This window comes from Bufo bufo, chromosome 9 (genome assembly GCF_905171765.1).
Source record: "Bufo bufo chromosome 9, aBufBuf1.1, whole genome shotgun sequence".
Taxonomy (NCBI): Eukaryota; Metazoa; Chordata; class Amphibia; order Anura; family Bufonidae; genus Bufo; species Bufo bufo.
The window spans coordinates 63,323,850-63,340,652 of NC_053397.1; the positions used below are offsets into that span (position 1 = coordinate 63,323,850).

General features: G+C 44.2%; 1 protein-coding gene across 1 annotated transcript in view; it reads right to left on the reverse strand.

Annotated features, from left to right (window-relative positions):
- Positions 1-16,547, reverse strand: part of LOC120979790 (calcium-activated chloride channel regulator 3A-1-like) — a 105,354-nt gene extending 88,807 nt beyond the window's left edge. Inside the window, exons 1-4 of the mRNA XM_040408747.1 lie at positions 16,430-16,547; positions 16,195-16,337; positions 9,575-9,712; positions 7,471-7,618 (exon numbers count right to left, since the gene is read on the reverse strand). Of these exons, the coding sequence (XP_040264681.1) occupies positions 7,471-7,618; positions 9,575-9,712; positions 16,195-16,272 (364 nt within the window). The 5' untranslated portion in view covers positions 16,273-16,337; positions 16,430-16,547. The remainder of the gene's footprint in view (positions 1-7,470; positions 7,619-9,574; positions 9,713-16,194; positions 16,338-16,429) is intronic.
- Between the last annotated feature and the right edge of the window lie 256 nt (positions 16,548-16,803).

Here is a 16,803-nt window from a genome sequence, read left to right on the forward strand (position 1 = left end):
GTACTGTGCCCACTACTACCAGTGCCCACCACTCATATCTGGTATCACAGTAGCTTGCATTTAAAACAGTAAAACAATTTTTTCTCTGTAATATAATTGCAGTTGCCTGCCAGCATGTGTATCAGGCCCACAGCGTGTACTGTGCCCACTACTGCCAATGCCCACCACTCATATCTGGTGTCACAGTAGCTTGCATTTAAAATAGTAAAACAATTTTTTCACTGTAATATAATTGCAGTTGCCTGCCAGCGTGTGTGTCAGGCCCACAGCGTGTACTGTGCCCACCACTCATATCTGGTGTCACAGTAGCTTGCATTTAAAACAGTAAAACAATTTTTTCTCTGCAATATAATTGCAGTTGCCTGCCAGCGTGTGTGTCAGGCCCACAGCGTGTACTGTGCCCACTACTCATATCTGGTGTCACAGTAGCTTGCATTTAAAACAGTAAAAAAAAAATGCACTGTAATATAATTGCGTCGTGGTCATGGTGCCCAGTGTTCAGAGGCCACGTACCCTGAACTCGAAAAGTTCTGAGGACATAGTTGACTGGCTAACACAGGACACCCAATCTTCTACAGCTTCCGCTCGGAACCTTGACGCACCATCCTCCTCCAGCTCAGCTTCGGGCACCTCTCAAGTTACCACTCGCCCGCCTGCCGCCACCACCAACACTAGCACCACAGCTGCTTCACTTGATCTGTCAGAGGAGTTATTTACACAGCAGTTGGAAGAAATGAGTGATGCGCAACCATTATTGCCAGGGGATGTAGATAACAGGGATATGTCTCAGTCAGGCAGCATTACACACATGGACGTACGGTGTGATGATGATGATGTTGTACCCGCTGCTGCTTCCTTTGCTGAGTTGTCAGATACAAGTGAAGCGGTTGATGATGACGATGTGTCCGTGGATGTCACGTGGGTGCCCGCTCGAAGAGAAGAAGAACAGGGGGAAAGTTCAGATGGGGAGACAGAGAGGAGGAGGAGACGAGTTGGAAGCAGGGGAAGGTCGTCGCAAGGAGCTAGTGGCACAGTCAGACAGCATGTATCGGCACCCGGGGTCAGCCAGACAGCACGCCAATCAACGCATGCTGTTGCCACCACCAGAATGCCGTCATTGCAAAGCTCAGCAGTGTGGCATTTTTTTTGTGTGTCTGCCTCTGATAACAGCGATGCCATTTGCAACCTGTGCCAAAAGAAACTGTGTCGTGGGAAGTCCAACACCAACCTAGGTACAACTGCTTTGCGAAGGCACATGATCTCACATCACAAACGCCTATGGGATCAACACATGATGAGTACAAGCAGCACACAAACTCAAAGCCACCATCCTCCTCCTGGTCCAGCATCTTCAGCCACGTCAACCACTGCTGTCCTCCTTGCCCCCTCTCAACCATTCGCCACTCCGCCTCTCACCTTCAGCAGTTCCTGCTCATCTGCCCACGGTTAGGTGTCTGTCAAGGAAATGTTTGAGTGTAAGAAGCCAATGTCACAGAGTCACCCCCTTGCCCGGCGTCTGACAGCTGGCTTGTCGGAATTCTTAGCCCGCCAGCTTTTACCATACAAGCTGGTGGAGTCTGAGGCCTTCAAAAAAATTTTAGCTATTGGGACACCGCAGTGAAAGGAGTGGAAGGTACCCAGCCGAATTTTTTTTTTCACAAAAGGCAATCCCCAACCTGTACTCTATTGTGGAAAAGGAAGTCATGGCATGTCTGGCACACAGTGTTGGGGCAAGGGTCCATCTGACCACTGATACCTGGTCTGCAAAGCACGGTCAGGGCAGGTATATCACGTACACTGCGCATTGGGTAAACCTGCTGACGGCTGCCAAGCATGGAATGTGTGGCTCTGCAGAGGAGTTGGTGACACCGCCACGACTTGCAGGCAGGCCTGATGCCACCTCCTCTACTCCTCCTACTCCATCCTCTTCGCTAACCTCCTCGGCTGAGTCCTCTTCTGCTGCTGCGTCTTGCTCCACATCAACTGCACCCCCCAGCTCCCCAGGGGCTATTCCACATCCCGGATACGACAGTGTCATGCCGTCTTGGGGTTGACTTGCCTGAAAGCAGAGAGTCACACCGGACCAGCACTCCTGTCCACCCTGAACGCACAGGTGGATCAGTGGCTGACTCCGCACCAACTGGAGATCGGCAAAGTAGTGTGTGACAACGGAAGCAATTTGTTGGCGGCATTGAATTTGGGCAAGTTGCATGGCACATGTGTTGAATCTGATTGTACAACGCTTTGTGCATAAGTACCCAGGCTTACAGGACGTCCTCAAGCAGGCCAGGAAGGTGTGTGGCCATTTCAGGCGTTCCTACACGGCCATGGCGCACTTTTCCGATATTCAGCGGCGAAACAACATGCCAGTGAGGCGCTTGATTTGCGACAGCCCGACACGTTGGAATTCAACACTCCTAATGTTCGACCGCCTGCTTCAACAAGAAAAAGCCGTCAACGAGTATTTGTATGACCGGGGTGCTAGGACAACCTCTGCAAAGCTGGGTATTTTTTTGCCACGTTACTGGACGCTCATGCGCAATGCCTGTAGGCTCATGAGTCCTTTTGAGGAGGTGACAAACCTAGTCAGTCGCACCGAAGGCACCATCAGCGACATCATCCCATTTGTTTTCTTCCTGGGGCGTGCCCTGCGAAGAGTGCTGGATCAGGCTGTAGATGAGCGTGAAGAGGAAGAGTTGTGGTCACCATCACCACCAGAAACAGCCTTATCAGCATCGCTTGCTGGACCTGCGGCAACGCTGGAAGAGGAGTCTGAGGAAGAGGAGTCAGAGGAGGAATGTGGCTTTGAGGAGGAGGAAGACCAACCACAGCAGGCAGCCCAGGGTGCTCGTTGTCACCTATCTGGTACCCGTGGTGTTGTACGTGGCTGGGGGGAAGAACAGACCTTCAATGAGATCAGTGAGGACGAGGAACGGGACATGAGTAGCTCGGCATCCAACCTTGTGCAAATGGAGTCTTTCATGCTGTCATGCCTGTTGAGGGACCCTCGTATTAAAAGGCTGAAGGAGAATGATCTGTACTGGGTGGCCACGCTACTAGACCCCCGGTATAAGCAGAAAGTGGCTGAAATGTTACCGAATTACCGGAAGTCGGAAAGGATGCAGCAGTTCCAAAACAAGTTAAAAAGTATGCTTTACACAGTGTATAAGGGTGATGTCACAGCACAACAGGAATCTAACAGGGGAAGAGGTGAAAGTAATCCTCCTCCTACCACGACCACGCCGGCAAGGACAGGACGCTTTACAGACGTGTTGTTGATGGAGGACATGCAGAGCTTTTTAAGTCCTACGCATCGCCACAGCCCTTCGGGGTCCACCATCAGAGAACGACTCGACCGACAGGTAGCAGACTACCTCGCCTTAACTGCAGATATCGACACTCTGAGGAGCGATGAACCCCTTGACTACTAGGTGTGCAGGCTTGACATGTGGCCTGAGCTATCCCAATTTGCGATAGAACTTCTGGCCTGCCCCGCTTCAAGTGTCCTGTCAGAAAGGACCTTCAGTGCAGCAGGAGGTATTGTCACTGAGATGAGAAGTCGCCTAGGTCAAAAAAGTCTAGATTACCTCACCTTTATTAAGATGAATGAGGCATGGATCCCGAAGGGACTGGCAGTGGGGGATGCATTTGACTAAAAAAGGCCTGATGAGATGCCTTGGGCTAAAAATGGTCCACACGCTGCTGTATTTAATCTCTGCATGCCGGATGACTTGCGTGACTTCTCCGCCACCAACTAGGGTTCAAGTCGCAATGTTTTAGTGCACTTTCTGCCCGGAAAACATAAATTTTTGCAACGGCTGCAACAATACCTAGTTTTTCAGGCATGTGTACATGCCTAATTTTTCTGGCCTCTGGTGCTGCACTGTGACTACAAAAACAAAACAAAAAAAAAGGCACATACATGTGTCAATTCCCCTTCGTGATCGTTACCTTGTTGTGGTGAAGGGGCTTGCGTATCACAATGAAGCGATCACCTCTATGAGTGTGTTGGCAATGGCAATGTTGGCACAACCCAGATGATAAGGTCGTTGCTTTATTGTGAACAGACCAAAAGCGATCGGCTGGATAATTTTGCATAGAAAAAACATAAATTTTCTTTGTGATCATCTAAGGTGATCATTAAAGCCTACTAGGCCAACAATGGGCCCACACTGCAGAATCATTGTTTTCTAGGTCACTTAACTGTCACTGTACTACCTCAGCACGACCATAGGCTTTGAAAAAACGCTATCGCCTGTAATCTCCCAAACGTGCGCACGAGCACAGTCATCACTACACCAAGATTGACACATAGAGGAATAAAATTTATGTCATGAGTGTGTCAACTTGTCATGGCTGAGGATGGGAAAAACCCTCAGCCGTACGATGACAGAAGATGGTGGTCGCTGCTAGGCCAGGACAGGAATCAGGTCACCTCCTAATACGTCCCTAATTCTGACCCTGTCTCCTAGCCGTATGAGCCAACCCTGATGGTGGGAGGGCTCATACTCTGGAACCTTTAATCCCTACTAGCCCTCAGGGTGGCCCTGGACTAGGAGCAGGGTAAGACGACCTGTTCCTCCAAGACACGGACGAACAGGAGTCTCACTGGTCAGACTGCAAAGGAAGGGGAACATAAACAGCATATGGCAATGGCAGGTAAATAAAACAAGTACAACACCTAGCTGCCACAGACACACAACCTGGAACCCATGTACAAGTGCTGCTGTCCACAACAACACAAACGGACACAGCACACACCAACATCACACAGGAACCCAGGAAACCATAGCTGCAATAAACAAAGAGACCACAGAAACATCTTCAAAACATCATACATAAACTTATGACCACTAGGGTGGCCCTTACTGGCAGATGGTATATAACCAGGAGGATGACTCCAGCTAACCATGGCTGAAGTACCCCTCAGACTTCTGGCTTCCAGCAGGAGTTAAATAGCCCCAAGTGGCCACACCCACACACAGACACACCCAGTGTTCACGCACAAGGAAGAGAGTTAAAGGGCTTTTGTCACCCCACTAAACAGTTTTTTTTTTGGTTACTTATAATGCCTATAATGCGATTTATGCATACATACTGTAATTAATAATTTTCGTTCAGCAGATTCTGTTAAAAACTTACTTTTAAAATATGCAAATTACATTGCTACCAGCAAGTAGGACGGCTACTTGCTGGTAGCAGCCGCATCCTCCTATCCTAAAGACGCCCCCTCCGCATGTTGATTGACAGGGCCAGCGGACGGGATCTCTCTTTGCTGGCCCTGTCTGCTATCACGATCTCGCGCCTGCGCCGTACCTGTCTTCAGTCGGCGCAGGCGCACTGAGAGGAGGACGCTCGCTCGGTCGCTCCTTCCTCAATGCGCCTGCGCCGGGTGTAGATGTGACATCATCGGCGCAGGCGCATTGAGGATGGAGCGACCGAGCGAGCGTCCGCCTCTCAGTGCGCCTGCGCCGACTGAAGACAGGTACGGCGCAGGCGCCAGATTTTGTATGCAAACAGAGCCAGCAGAGAAAGATCCCGTCCGCTGGCCCTGTCAATCAGCATGCGGAGGGGGCGTCTTTAGGATAGGAGGATGTGGCTGCTACCAGCAAGTAGCCGTCCTACTTGCTGGTAGCAAGGTAATTTGCATATTTTAAAAGTAAGTTTTTAACAGAATCTGCTGAACGAAAATTAATAATTACAGTATGTATGCATAAATCGCATTATAGGCATTATAAGTAACAAAAAAAAAAAAAAACTGTTTAGTGGGGTGACAGAAGCCCTTTAACCCTTCCTACACCAGGCAAGGGAAGACTGCCACTTAAAGGGGAAGTGTACAAACAACAATCAAAGTGTGGCTGTTACCGCCAGCAACGACATGCGTGGCAACTATGTCCAGGGAAACAGCCAGAAGGCCGAGACAGGTATGATGTTGTATCGATCAGGTAGTGTAAGGGTTAACGCACCGCAAACAACCGCAAATGGACTGTTTGCGGTTGTTTGCGGTGCGTTAACCCTTACACTACCTGATCGATACAACATCATACCTGATGTTTTAAAGCACGTTATTCCAAACAATTTAGGATTGTTAGGTGATTTATGCCCTTTATGGATTAAAACCCGACTCTGCATCAACTACGTAATTTTCCATGGGAGTTTTGTCATGGATCCCCCTCCGGCATGCCACAGTCCAGGTGTTAGTCCCCTTGAAACAACTTTTCCATCACTATTGTGGCCAGAAAGAGTCCCTGTGGGTTTTAAAATTCGCCTGCCTATTGAAGTCTATGGCGGTTCGCCCGTTCGCGAACATTTGCGGAAATTCGCGTTCGCCGTTCACGAACTGAAAATTTTATGTTCGCGACATCTCTATTCTTTATGCACAGCTTATGATTGGACCAATCTGCACCAAATTTGGCACATAGGTGTATCAGGTGTCCTGGAAGGTTTTCATAAAAATTCTCTAGGATGCACAATTTTTTAGATATTCCCAAAAAATGTATTAGCCATTAGGAGCTTGTAGCTTCACTGATATCCTAACTGCCATACATATGGTCACATGACCCTTATTAGCTAATAGATGCTCGCAGGTCATTCAGTCATGATATTTACACAATTTTACACCAGGTTTCCATACTAAGTGAGCCATTTTTCTGTGTTATAGATTATTGTTAAGGGCGTGGGGCGCTGTGGAGGTCACTGTTAAAGGGGCGGTTGCTGTGGAGGTCACATTTTAAGGAGGAACACTGCCGTGGGGGGGTCACTGTTAAGGTGGTGTACTGCTGTGTAAGTCAGTTTTAAGAGGATGGGTCCCTGTGGAGGTCACTGTTAAGGGGGCAGGATGCTGTGGAGGTCACTGTTAAGGGGGTAGGGTGGGGGGAGGGGTAACTTTTAGGGAGTGGTGCGGTGTGGAGATCACTTTTAAGGGGGTGGGACACTGTGGAGGTCACTGTAATGGGGGACACTGTGGACATCTTTTAACCACACACACAAACATTAAAATATACCCCTGCTAGGATAGATAGATAGATAGATAGATAGATAGATAGATAGATAGATAGATAGATAGATAGATAGATAGATAGATAGTATGAAAGATTGAATAACTGCTAATTTGTATGTAGTCGCTGAGTGGCATCATGTGGGCATGGTTATGCACAGTTATCTTTCTTTTACCTTAGTTTGGCACGGCATATCAGCATTATTTGGGGCTGGAGGCATACAGATGTCATGGAGGGGCACATCTGAATGGGCATCATGCAATAACACATTTTTCTTAAAGCAACAGCCTTCAACTTCCAATAGCAAAAACATCCAACTGCCAGGGGTAACATCAGTCTAAGAAGAGTAGTGTAACTAGCTCAACCTCCTATAAAGCCCTATGTTATTAATAGAACTTTTACATGGCGTCAATTTTCTATAAATGTAGAACTGAACTAGTCTTAATAAATATTAGAAAATCCTTGTTCTTACCTCTGGGCCCATAGATACTGGTCATATCCGTTAACATGAAGTTGGGAGTCAAGTGTATATATCTTCCTGGTTCTCCGCATTGTCCGTATTGCAGGGTATATGGACCATTATCAGTGGGAATGTAAGGACTGGCAATGACAACATCTGCCTAATTCAAACACATGCAATCAATAATCGATACACAGTGACGTAACAGGCCACAAATGTGTAGGATTGTGTGATTCCAAGAATAAGCAAGTAATGCACATGGGTAAGGCATAGGAGTCAAACTATGGTCAGCGATTTTACACACGTGCTGATTAAGTTGGCCATAACTTGGGAAAATGTAAAAAAAAAAAGTATAAATAAGTCTATTTTTCACGGTTTCTCCTTTTTTTTATAGAACAAAGTGCAACTAAAATATTTTATAAATTATTCCCTTTCCATTATCCCTGTCTTTTTCATATATGAGATATACTGTATAAGTTAGTTTATGATCACCAGGAGTAGGGCTAGAAGTTGAAGTATGAGCTAGTGGTGGCATTTTTTGGTTTGCTAATGTATTTTTATTTTGTCTTAATTTCTGTTACACGTTGTGCCTACAATAAGGTCGTGCAAGACTTTTGAGGGACATTTTAACATTACATTTTTGCCTCTTATTGCTAATTTCTTCCCAAGCCCCAGTTACAGGGGGAATACAGCCCTAGAGGTTTTACAGGGATATATACATCTCAGATATTGATGGGATATCGCTAGGATATGCCATCAATGTCAGATTGGTGGGGGTCCCACCTCTGGGACCCATTCCTGTCTCGAGAACGGGGCCCCCAAAGTGAAGGAGAGCGCACTGAACATACTTTCCATTCACTTCTATGGGAGTGAGCTTGGCTATTTTCGGAAGTCCTATAACAATCAATAGAGAGAGCACCGTACATGCATGAACACCTATCCATTCATCGCTATGGGACTGCCGGAAATAGCCGAGCCAGCACTCAGCTATTTTCTGAGCTCCTATAGCAGTGAATGAAGGGTGGCCAGGATTGCCGGGAGCAATTATTGATTTTAAGAGCTAAGAGAATGTGAGCATTTAATTATTTCTTTTATTACTCTTTTGTTTGTGATGTGTCTCTCAGGTCAAAAAAGAATGAGGAAGGCTTTTTAAGGCTAGTGGCTGTTCCGGCAGAGAAAGCCCTCTGGATCAGGATAGTGCTGCCTGCCCGCCAGACCCCATTGACTATAATGGGATCTCCCAGAGATCCGCTGCACGCAACGTTGTTTGGCTGGCCGATTCCCAGCATTCTCTGCCGGAACAGCCTGCCGGACAGTTGTGCTACAGATGTGAAACTATCCTAACTAAAAACAAAAACTTCTTCAACGTGTTTAGAATAAGGGCCCTCAATAACTATGTGCAATGGCTCTCATTGGTCATTGAGGAGTGATTAAAGGTTTTTGACATTGCAATCAGATGGTCTTTTTAATATTGCTTTCTATACATTGAGGGAATTTATCACGAGTGGAACATTTGAAATCAGTTTTGCTTGAATCTGTGTTGTATTTTATGCCACATTTATCAAATGTCATATGTTGTTTGATAAATTTGTCTTATCCTTAGACCTAACAACACTTTTGTCTAGAAAAGCTGCTCCAGTTTGCCTACTCCACTCTCCTACTGGAGTGAGATTGCGACTATGTTAAAGTCTCAGTGGTAAATCTGGAGTAAAACTCAATAAAATAACTAACCACATCCACTTTCCAAACTGGAGTAAGTGGTGTAAAAAGTTGCAAAATTTGTGCGCATGTGAGTCCAAAAAGTTGCAGACCCAACCCCCACCCCTCCCGATTTGCGACTTTTTGGAACCAGAATTCTGGGGTGAAGACATAATAAATCAAGGCCATTATGCCCACAATGACATGAATAATTCCAAAATCTCCCTTAGTAGCTGATGCAAAATAAGGTTTACTATGGAGATAGGACAGACCCCTTCACCACGAGTAGTGTATACCTGTGCAGGGCTCCTGATATGCAATCCTTGCAAAGTTGTCAAACAAGGAGGGAGGAAAGTAACCTGCAGGTCACAATGCCTTCTTCTAAGGGACTCAGTAAGACAATGAAGAAGTGACTTACCTGGTCATATGTCTCTGTTTTAGATCTGGTATAATTCTGGTTTGACCAAGTTGAAGGAATTAATATCTTTACCTTCTGAAAGTAAAGCCTGTATTTGGTAGCAGAAAACAGATAGCGACTGGCTTGTCTGACCATATCCTAAAAAAAGGACAAGACACATATCTATTATCTATATGGGTACTATATGTGGCAATCATCAGCATAGCACAATAACAAATACCGTATGTATCAGACTTAACCTTGTGAAACTTGTCTATTATATTTACCTGGATATTTGTAATTATTTGCAGGTTTTCTGGTACATTTGGATTAATTGCAATTACAATGCCCTCATATCCACCATTGTTAACAGTCACAGTGGAACCCTTGGCTTGTAAGAACACTTTGCATGCCAGTGCCGTAAAGGACAAGATAAGAAATTTCATTTTGTGCATCGCATGGGAACAGCTTCAGTAAATGATTTTTCGGCACTATTTATACCTGTGTAGTCACGGATGGTGACTTTTTATGCAAATATCTGAGCTTAAAGTTACAAAACCCAAACATCTTCTGGAATCTGATGAATGCAGATAAAAGAAACTAACCCTTAAGAATGCCAGCCCTATGAAAACCACTGGTAGATCATATCTCGGATTTTGAAAGCTACTTTTGAGTCTAATAACACTTACCAGATGACATGTTTGTCCCATGTCTCACATTACATTCCAGGGGTAAATGTCACTTTATTATTAGGTGAATGCATTAATTTCAGCTTCACAGCAGTGGCGCATTTACCATGGAGGCAGACCATGCCAATGCTATGGGACACCAGTGAAGAGGGAAGGGCCCAGCACTATATTCTTTCTTCTGCTCCCAAAAGGGCATTTTCCTGCAGCCATCACTCAGTGAAAATAGATTTTACAGTTTCCATTGATTTCAATGATAGCTGTGTAAATTCCTATGCAAATGAACCCCCAAGCCCCCAATGATGGTTGCAGGCAGACAGATTTATTCTTTGATACTCTGGAATTTATAGGAGTGAGGTGGTTGGAACAGTTGTATTGGACATGGTTGTTTTGGGGGGAATGAGATGAGAGTATGAGGTTGTACGATTGGTATAGCATCATATGTATTTGTCACCAATTTTAATACTATGATATACACAGTAACACATGGTTCGTATATAGGTTATTTAGTTTGACACACAACAGGTAATTGTTTGTATGGTCATATTAGTTGACCTAAAATTATATTTGGTTTGACACTTGCTCATGGTCACTTTGTCACTTAAAGTCTTTTTCAGTCATGACATTATTATTTTTTAGTCACATTTTTTCAGTCACATTTTATTCTATTTCTATAGTAAAAAAAAAAAAAGCAGTAATATTCCATTATTTCATATTTAATTGCATTATATTATTTATCATTTAATTTTTGCATCAAAATTTTTTCACATTTTTGCACTATTTATTATGCATTTTTGATTTTTTATAATTTTTTATAATTGTTTTTATTTTTATCATGTGTTATATATTATATGTTCAATTATGTATCGACAATTCATCATGTTTAGAATCATGTTTTTTATTTGGTGATATAGTACCTATGATTATATAGAGCAAATCTTTTGTATACTAGCAGAAGGACCCGGCTGATGTACCTGTGTGCCAAATTTGGTAAAGATCGGTCCAGTCGTTTGGTCGCGCATAAAGAACGTCCAGACAGACGTCTAGACAGACAGAAACTAATTTTTATATACAGTACAGACCAAAAGTTTGGACACACCTTCTCATTCAAAGAGTTATCTTTATTTTTATGACTATGAAAATTGTAGATTCACACTGAAGGCATCAAAACGATGAATTAACACATGTGGAATTATATACATAACAAACAAGTGTGAAACAACTGAAAATATGTCATATTCTAGGTTCTTCAAAGTAGCCACCCTTTGCTTTGATTACTGCTTTGCACACTCTTGGCATTCTCTTGATGAGCTTCAAGAGGTAGACCCCTGAAATGATTTTCACTTCACAGGTGTGCCCTGTCAGGTTTAATAAGTGGGATTTCTTGCCTTATAAATGGGGTTGGGACCATCAGTTGCGTTGAGGAGAAGTCAGGTGGATACACAGCTGATAGTCCTACTGAATAGACTGTTAGAATTTGTATTATGGCAAGAAAAAAGCAGCTAAGTAAAGAAAAACGAGTGGCCATCATTACTTTAAGAAATGAAGGTCAGTCAGTCAGCCGAAAAATTGGGAATACTTTGAAAGTAAGGGCTATTTGACCATGAAGGAGAGTGATGGGGTGCTGCGCCAGATGACCTGGCCTCCACAGTCACCGGACCTGAACCCAATCGAGATGGTTTGGGGTGAGCTGGACCGCAGAGTGAAGGCAAAAGGGCCAACAAGTGCTAAGCATCTCTGGGAACTCCTTCAAGACTGTTGGAAGACCATTTCAAGGGACTACCTCTTGAAGCTCATCAAGAGAATGCCAAGAGTGTGCAAACTACTCTCTACTACTTTGAAGAACCTAGAATACGACATATTTTCAGTTGTTTCACACTTATTTGTTATGTATATAATTCCACATGTGTTAATTCATAGTTTTGATGCCTTCATAGTCATGAAAATAAAGAAAACTCTTTGAATGAGAAGGTGTGTCCAAACTTTTGGTCTGTACTGTATATATAAGAGATATATTTTATATATCTTTTATATAATCATGTTTCTAATTTACTAATTTTTGCACATTTTTGTCTATATAATTATGTTTTCTATTTATTCAGGAATTTAATTTTGGGCGGCCGCCCTTCTCCTTTTTTTTTTTTTAATTTAATTTCATTCTTTCATTTTCTCTATTTCCCCTATAATTCTATCTCCTGTCCCATCCATGTAGAATATGCGGTGAATCCGATGACTATCAGGTCTGACATGCGCAATGTCACAATTGATGCTGGAAGCATGGTCTTGCGATATTATGTGACGCGATTCTGTGCTGACATCATCATCACGTGCTCGCGGAGGTGATCACGTGTTCTAATCTTGATCACATGACTCCTTAGCATTGTTTGGCGCGGCCGCATATTGTTTTTCAGAGACTCACAGGTTTTATAGAGTAAGACAATTATTGTATTCATGTTGATTGGTTGGTGTATTTAATCTGTGTCCCCCAGTGCTGACGCCACCCCAAGACAAAGGTTCGCCTAAATGCGCGTCGGGGTTGGCGCCATCCTGGAGTGAGCATAGCATGGGTAATCGTTTATCGTCCATTTGATTATTATGGAATATGTTTTTTGCACTTGCACTTTATTGTTAATCATGTTGATATAGATGGACAGATTTATGAACGTAGTATCCGCTGTGTTCATCCTCCAGATGATGTCGCCTTTCCCTGCACCTATGTTCTTTTAGTCATGTTTGTGAGATAGCTTTTTGTAATTATGCAATAAAATGACATTAATTCATAAGCAGTCTGGTAGTTGTTTGTAGACAGATTTATTAGGCTACATTCTCATGACCGTATGTGTTTTGCGGTACGCAAATTGAAAATCTGCAAAACCGGCCTTGTGCATTCCTCATTTTGCGGACTGCACATGGCCAGCGCTATATCGAAAATGCCGTGGTGCTCACAGGAGCGCCAATGCCTTCTCAAACAGCTGAACAGCGGGGGTCCCAGGTGTCGATCCCCCACGATCAGTAAAAAAAATCTCGGGAAAACCCCTTTAAGGCCCCTATTACACTGCACTGTTATGGGGCCAATTACTGGGAACAAGTCAAAGAATAATAAATAATAAATATTACCGGATCCGCGCTGCTCATCTCATTCTTTTTCACAGGAATGGAGCTCAAACAGTGAGAACAAATTCCCTACTTTTATCAGTTCAATCAATCACTGGTACACATTTGCTGGAGCGGCAATCCACCTCTTCTCTTTTTTTTATAATAGGCCGATGCAAATGAGGGCCAATCGACATTTTTTGTTTTTGGCCCAGTGAAATAAAACAATGTGACAATGCAGCACCCAGACCAAAAAAAACATTGTGCACCCCTGCTCGACATGCAGCACCTCAACTTTACCGGGGGAACAGTAGATAATCAAACATCTCTCCTCCAGAAAGAGACACGGTTTTTGGGATTCTGTACAGTCCAGATTCAGACTACACTGGTCACTGGTCAACACAGTGACTAAGCATGCACACAGACTCCCACCATGCCTGAGCTGTACTGGCAGGAATAGGATTGGCCTATAAGCATTTCCTGGACTCCTCTCAGGTGCGTCACAGAGCCAACATATGTAATATCCCAGAGTGGTGTTACCACTTCTGCACCTTGCTACTGTCTTTATTGGTCTAACCTGAACGTCATCTTATGTATTCATTCCAGGTCCTTCACAATGTGCATTCCTAATCTGTTTGCAACTGTCACGTTCATGAAATATACCTGGTTCACCAGCAGGTGGCAGCAAACACGGCAGAGCTGTACTTAGATAGAATGGAACCTTCCATTCCATTCTAACCCCCCTCTGGAGAGAAGTGGGCGAGTCCTACTTCCTGCAGGAAGGGTGGGGACCAGTTAGTTCCAGTCTAGTTTACCCCCAACTAGGGGAAGTGTGTGCAGGGGCACGTCTCTGCTGGATGTGCCCACGCCAGCCAGAGCACCTTAAGCTCTGCTGGCCATGGAGGCCAAAGCTTGAAGCCACAGGAGCCAGGAGGAAAGTTCCCTGGCATAACCTAGAGTCAGACTACAAAGTAAAGTGCAGCATACAGAAGAAGCTGAGTTACACAGCCAGCCTGTCAGTACAGCAGATTCAGAGAGAAAAAGATGTAGCAGAGTGGAGTTTGCCTGCCTGTTTCATGCTAAACTTGCTGGAACCAAGACAAAGCCTGTAAACCATTTTGGAGAACGTTTATTGAAAGTAAAGCTGCCATTGAACTCCATCTCAAGGTCTGGACTCAAGTTATTATTTTATCCCTCAATTATTCCCCCTATTTATTGCTTCGGAGACAAAGCCTGGGGTCCAGCCGTATCCAGGTAGGAGCACTGTGACATAAATAAAGAGACATTTGGGCCGCACCATTACACTACTCGGCATTTCCTACACCTGGGATGCGTTACATAGAGGGCCCTGGGGGGAGGCCGCCCATTGCACATACACATCCACATGTTGGCGAGTCAGAGTAGTGCCCTCCTTTCATTACCACTAGGACTGGTCAAGGACCTCCCAATATCTTGATGGCCAGATATACCTACTGTCCAAAGAACAAAACCGCTTAATCACGTAAAATAATACAAGTTGGTGATCAAATAGAACATTATATTGCACAAACAGGTAATGTGGGATGGCTCCTCCACCTCCAGACACTAGTGTTGTATGTATTGACATGACAGTTAATGACATTTCTGAGCTACAGTACAATACAGAAAGGTATTACGGTATATAACAAATGTTGCTCGGTGGCATTACAAGATGAGTTTTTAAAAATATAATGTATAACGTGTCAAATGAGTATATTTTGTTTGTTTTGCATGGACAGACTTAGGTGAAGCGATAACACTTACCTTCCATACTTACTGGAAATTCTGGAATGTGTGTTTATTCTAAAGATGCTCAGTAACCTCTACCTCAATACGTGTTTTAACAGTTGTATATCAATATTTTATGGCACATGCTCCATCTTCACATATCTTGACATGCCATTTCTATGGTAAAAATATGAGAAAATGTTAACCATTCTTTTTTTCCTGTGCAAAACTTACAGAAATGCAACACTGATTATCAATATGCTAAAGCCTCATGCCAACTACTGTTTCAAGGTATGTTCACTCGCAGCAGATTTGTTGTATTCCATTCATCTGAATTGCAGGTGTATGGGTTTCTGTAAACTTTATTCAGATTTAGAGACAGTCACAGAAATTTTGGCAACAAATCAGCCACCTATAAACTTACCCTTTCAGCTCTGTGCATGTCCAAAGGTGTATGAAGTAATACTGGAGTAACCATAGAAGTCTTCAGGACCCTAATGTTCCCCTGTACACCTCCAGTTTTATTTGTTTAACGTACAGACTTTTGTCACATTCAAGCAGAATAAGGCGGGGAAAAAATTATGACACGTTCCATTAGATTTGGAGGTGTAAGTTGGCATTCCTGGACCCCAATGCAAAATCTGCACAGACCAACCATGTACCATTTGTAATGGTGGTGTCCTCTTAACAGGGTTGTCCAAGTCTACTCTTTAACACTCATAACCTATCCTCAGAATAGGTCATCAGTATGTGATCGGTGAGGGTCTGACACCTGGCACACCCTCCGATTAGCTTTTGAAGAGGCTGCAGCTCTGCATTGACCGCCGCAGCCTCTTTGCAGCTTACTAAGCACAGAGCCGTTCAGTGGATAGCGGCTGTGCCTAGTGTTGCAGTTCAACCCCATTCACTTGAATGGCACTGAGCTTCTCCTAAGCTATGTGACCATAGAGCATGACCTTACTGGCTTAGGAAAAGTCACTTTAAACATTTGATCAGCAGAGCTCGGACCCCCACTGATTTAATATGACCTAAACACTTGGACAACGCCTTTATGTGGAGCTGTTGAGTCCCTCACACACAGGGCCCGGGTGCAACTGCTACCTCTGCAACTCTTACCTGTGTTGAGCCTGTATTTGTTCCTGAGTGTGTTCCAGCAGTTTTGGTTCTTTCTGTGTTTAGATTAACCCTGTACATCTGCCTCGTCTGTGTTCCTGCCAAGTGTCCAGCCTGCCTGCTTCATCTGTGTTTTCACTAGCACCCTGCACAAGAAAAGAAAAGATAATGGAGGCAGCGTCTCATGTGTGGTGTTGCTTGCTCAGTATAATTATTACAATTACTGTAGTTCGCTTACCAGAGGTTGTTGTGAGAAAATCACAACTATGAAGACTTCGGTGGTATAGGTCCCGACCAGCACACAGGGATACTTGGCTGCAGCCTGGGTTCCTACCTGCACCTCTGGAACAGGTGCTGGAGTTGAATCAAGCAAGAAGAAAAATAGATGAAAGAACCTCTATGTTGGCGCTGCCAATGAGGACATCGAGCTTGGTAAGTATTTTCACAGGGCAATCAGACATTCCTTATGTATATTATAGGAATGCCTAATTGTCCTGAGGAAGAAGACGCTTCGCCCCTTGAAACGCGTTGATGAATAAACCACCCTGTGAAAATACTTACCACGCTCGATGTCCTCAAAATGAAGGCTTTCTCCATTCATCTGCTACTGAT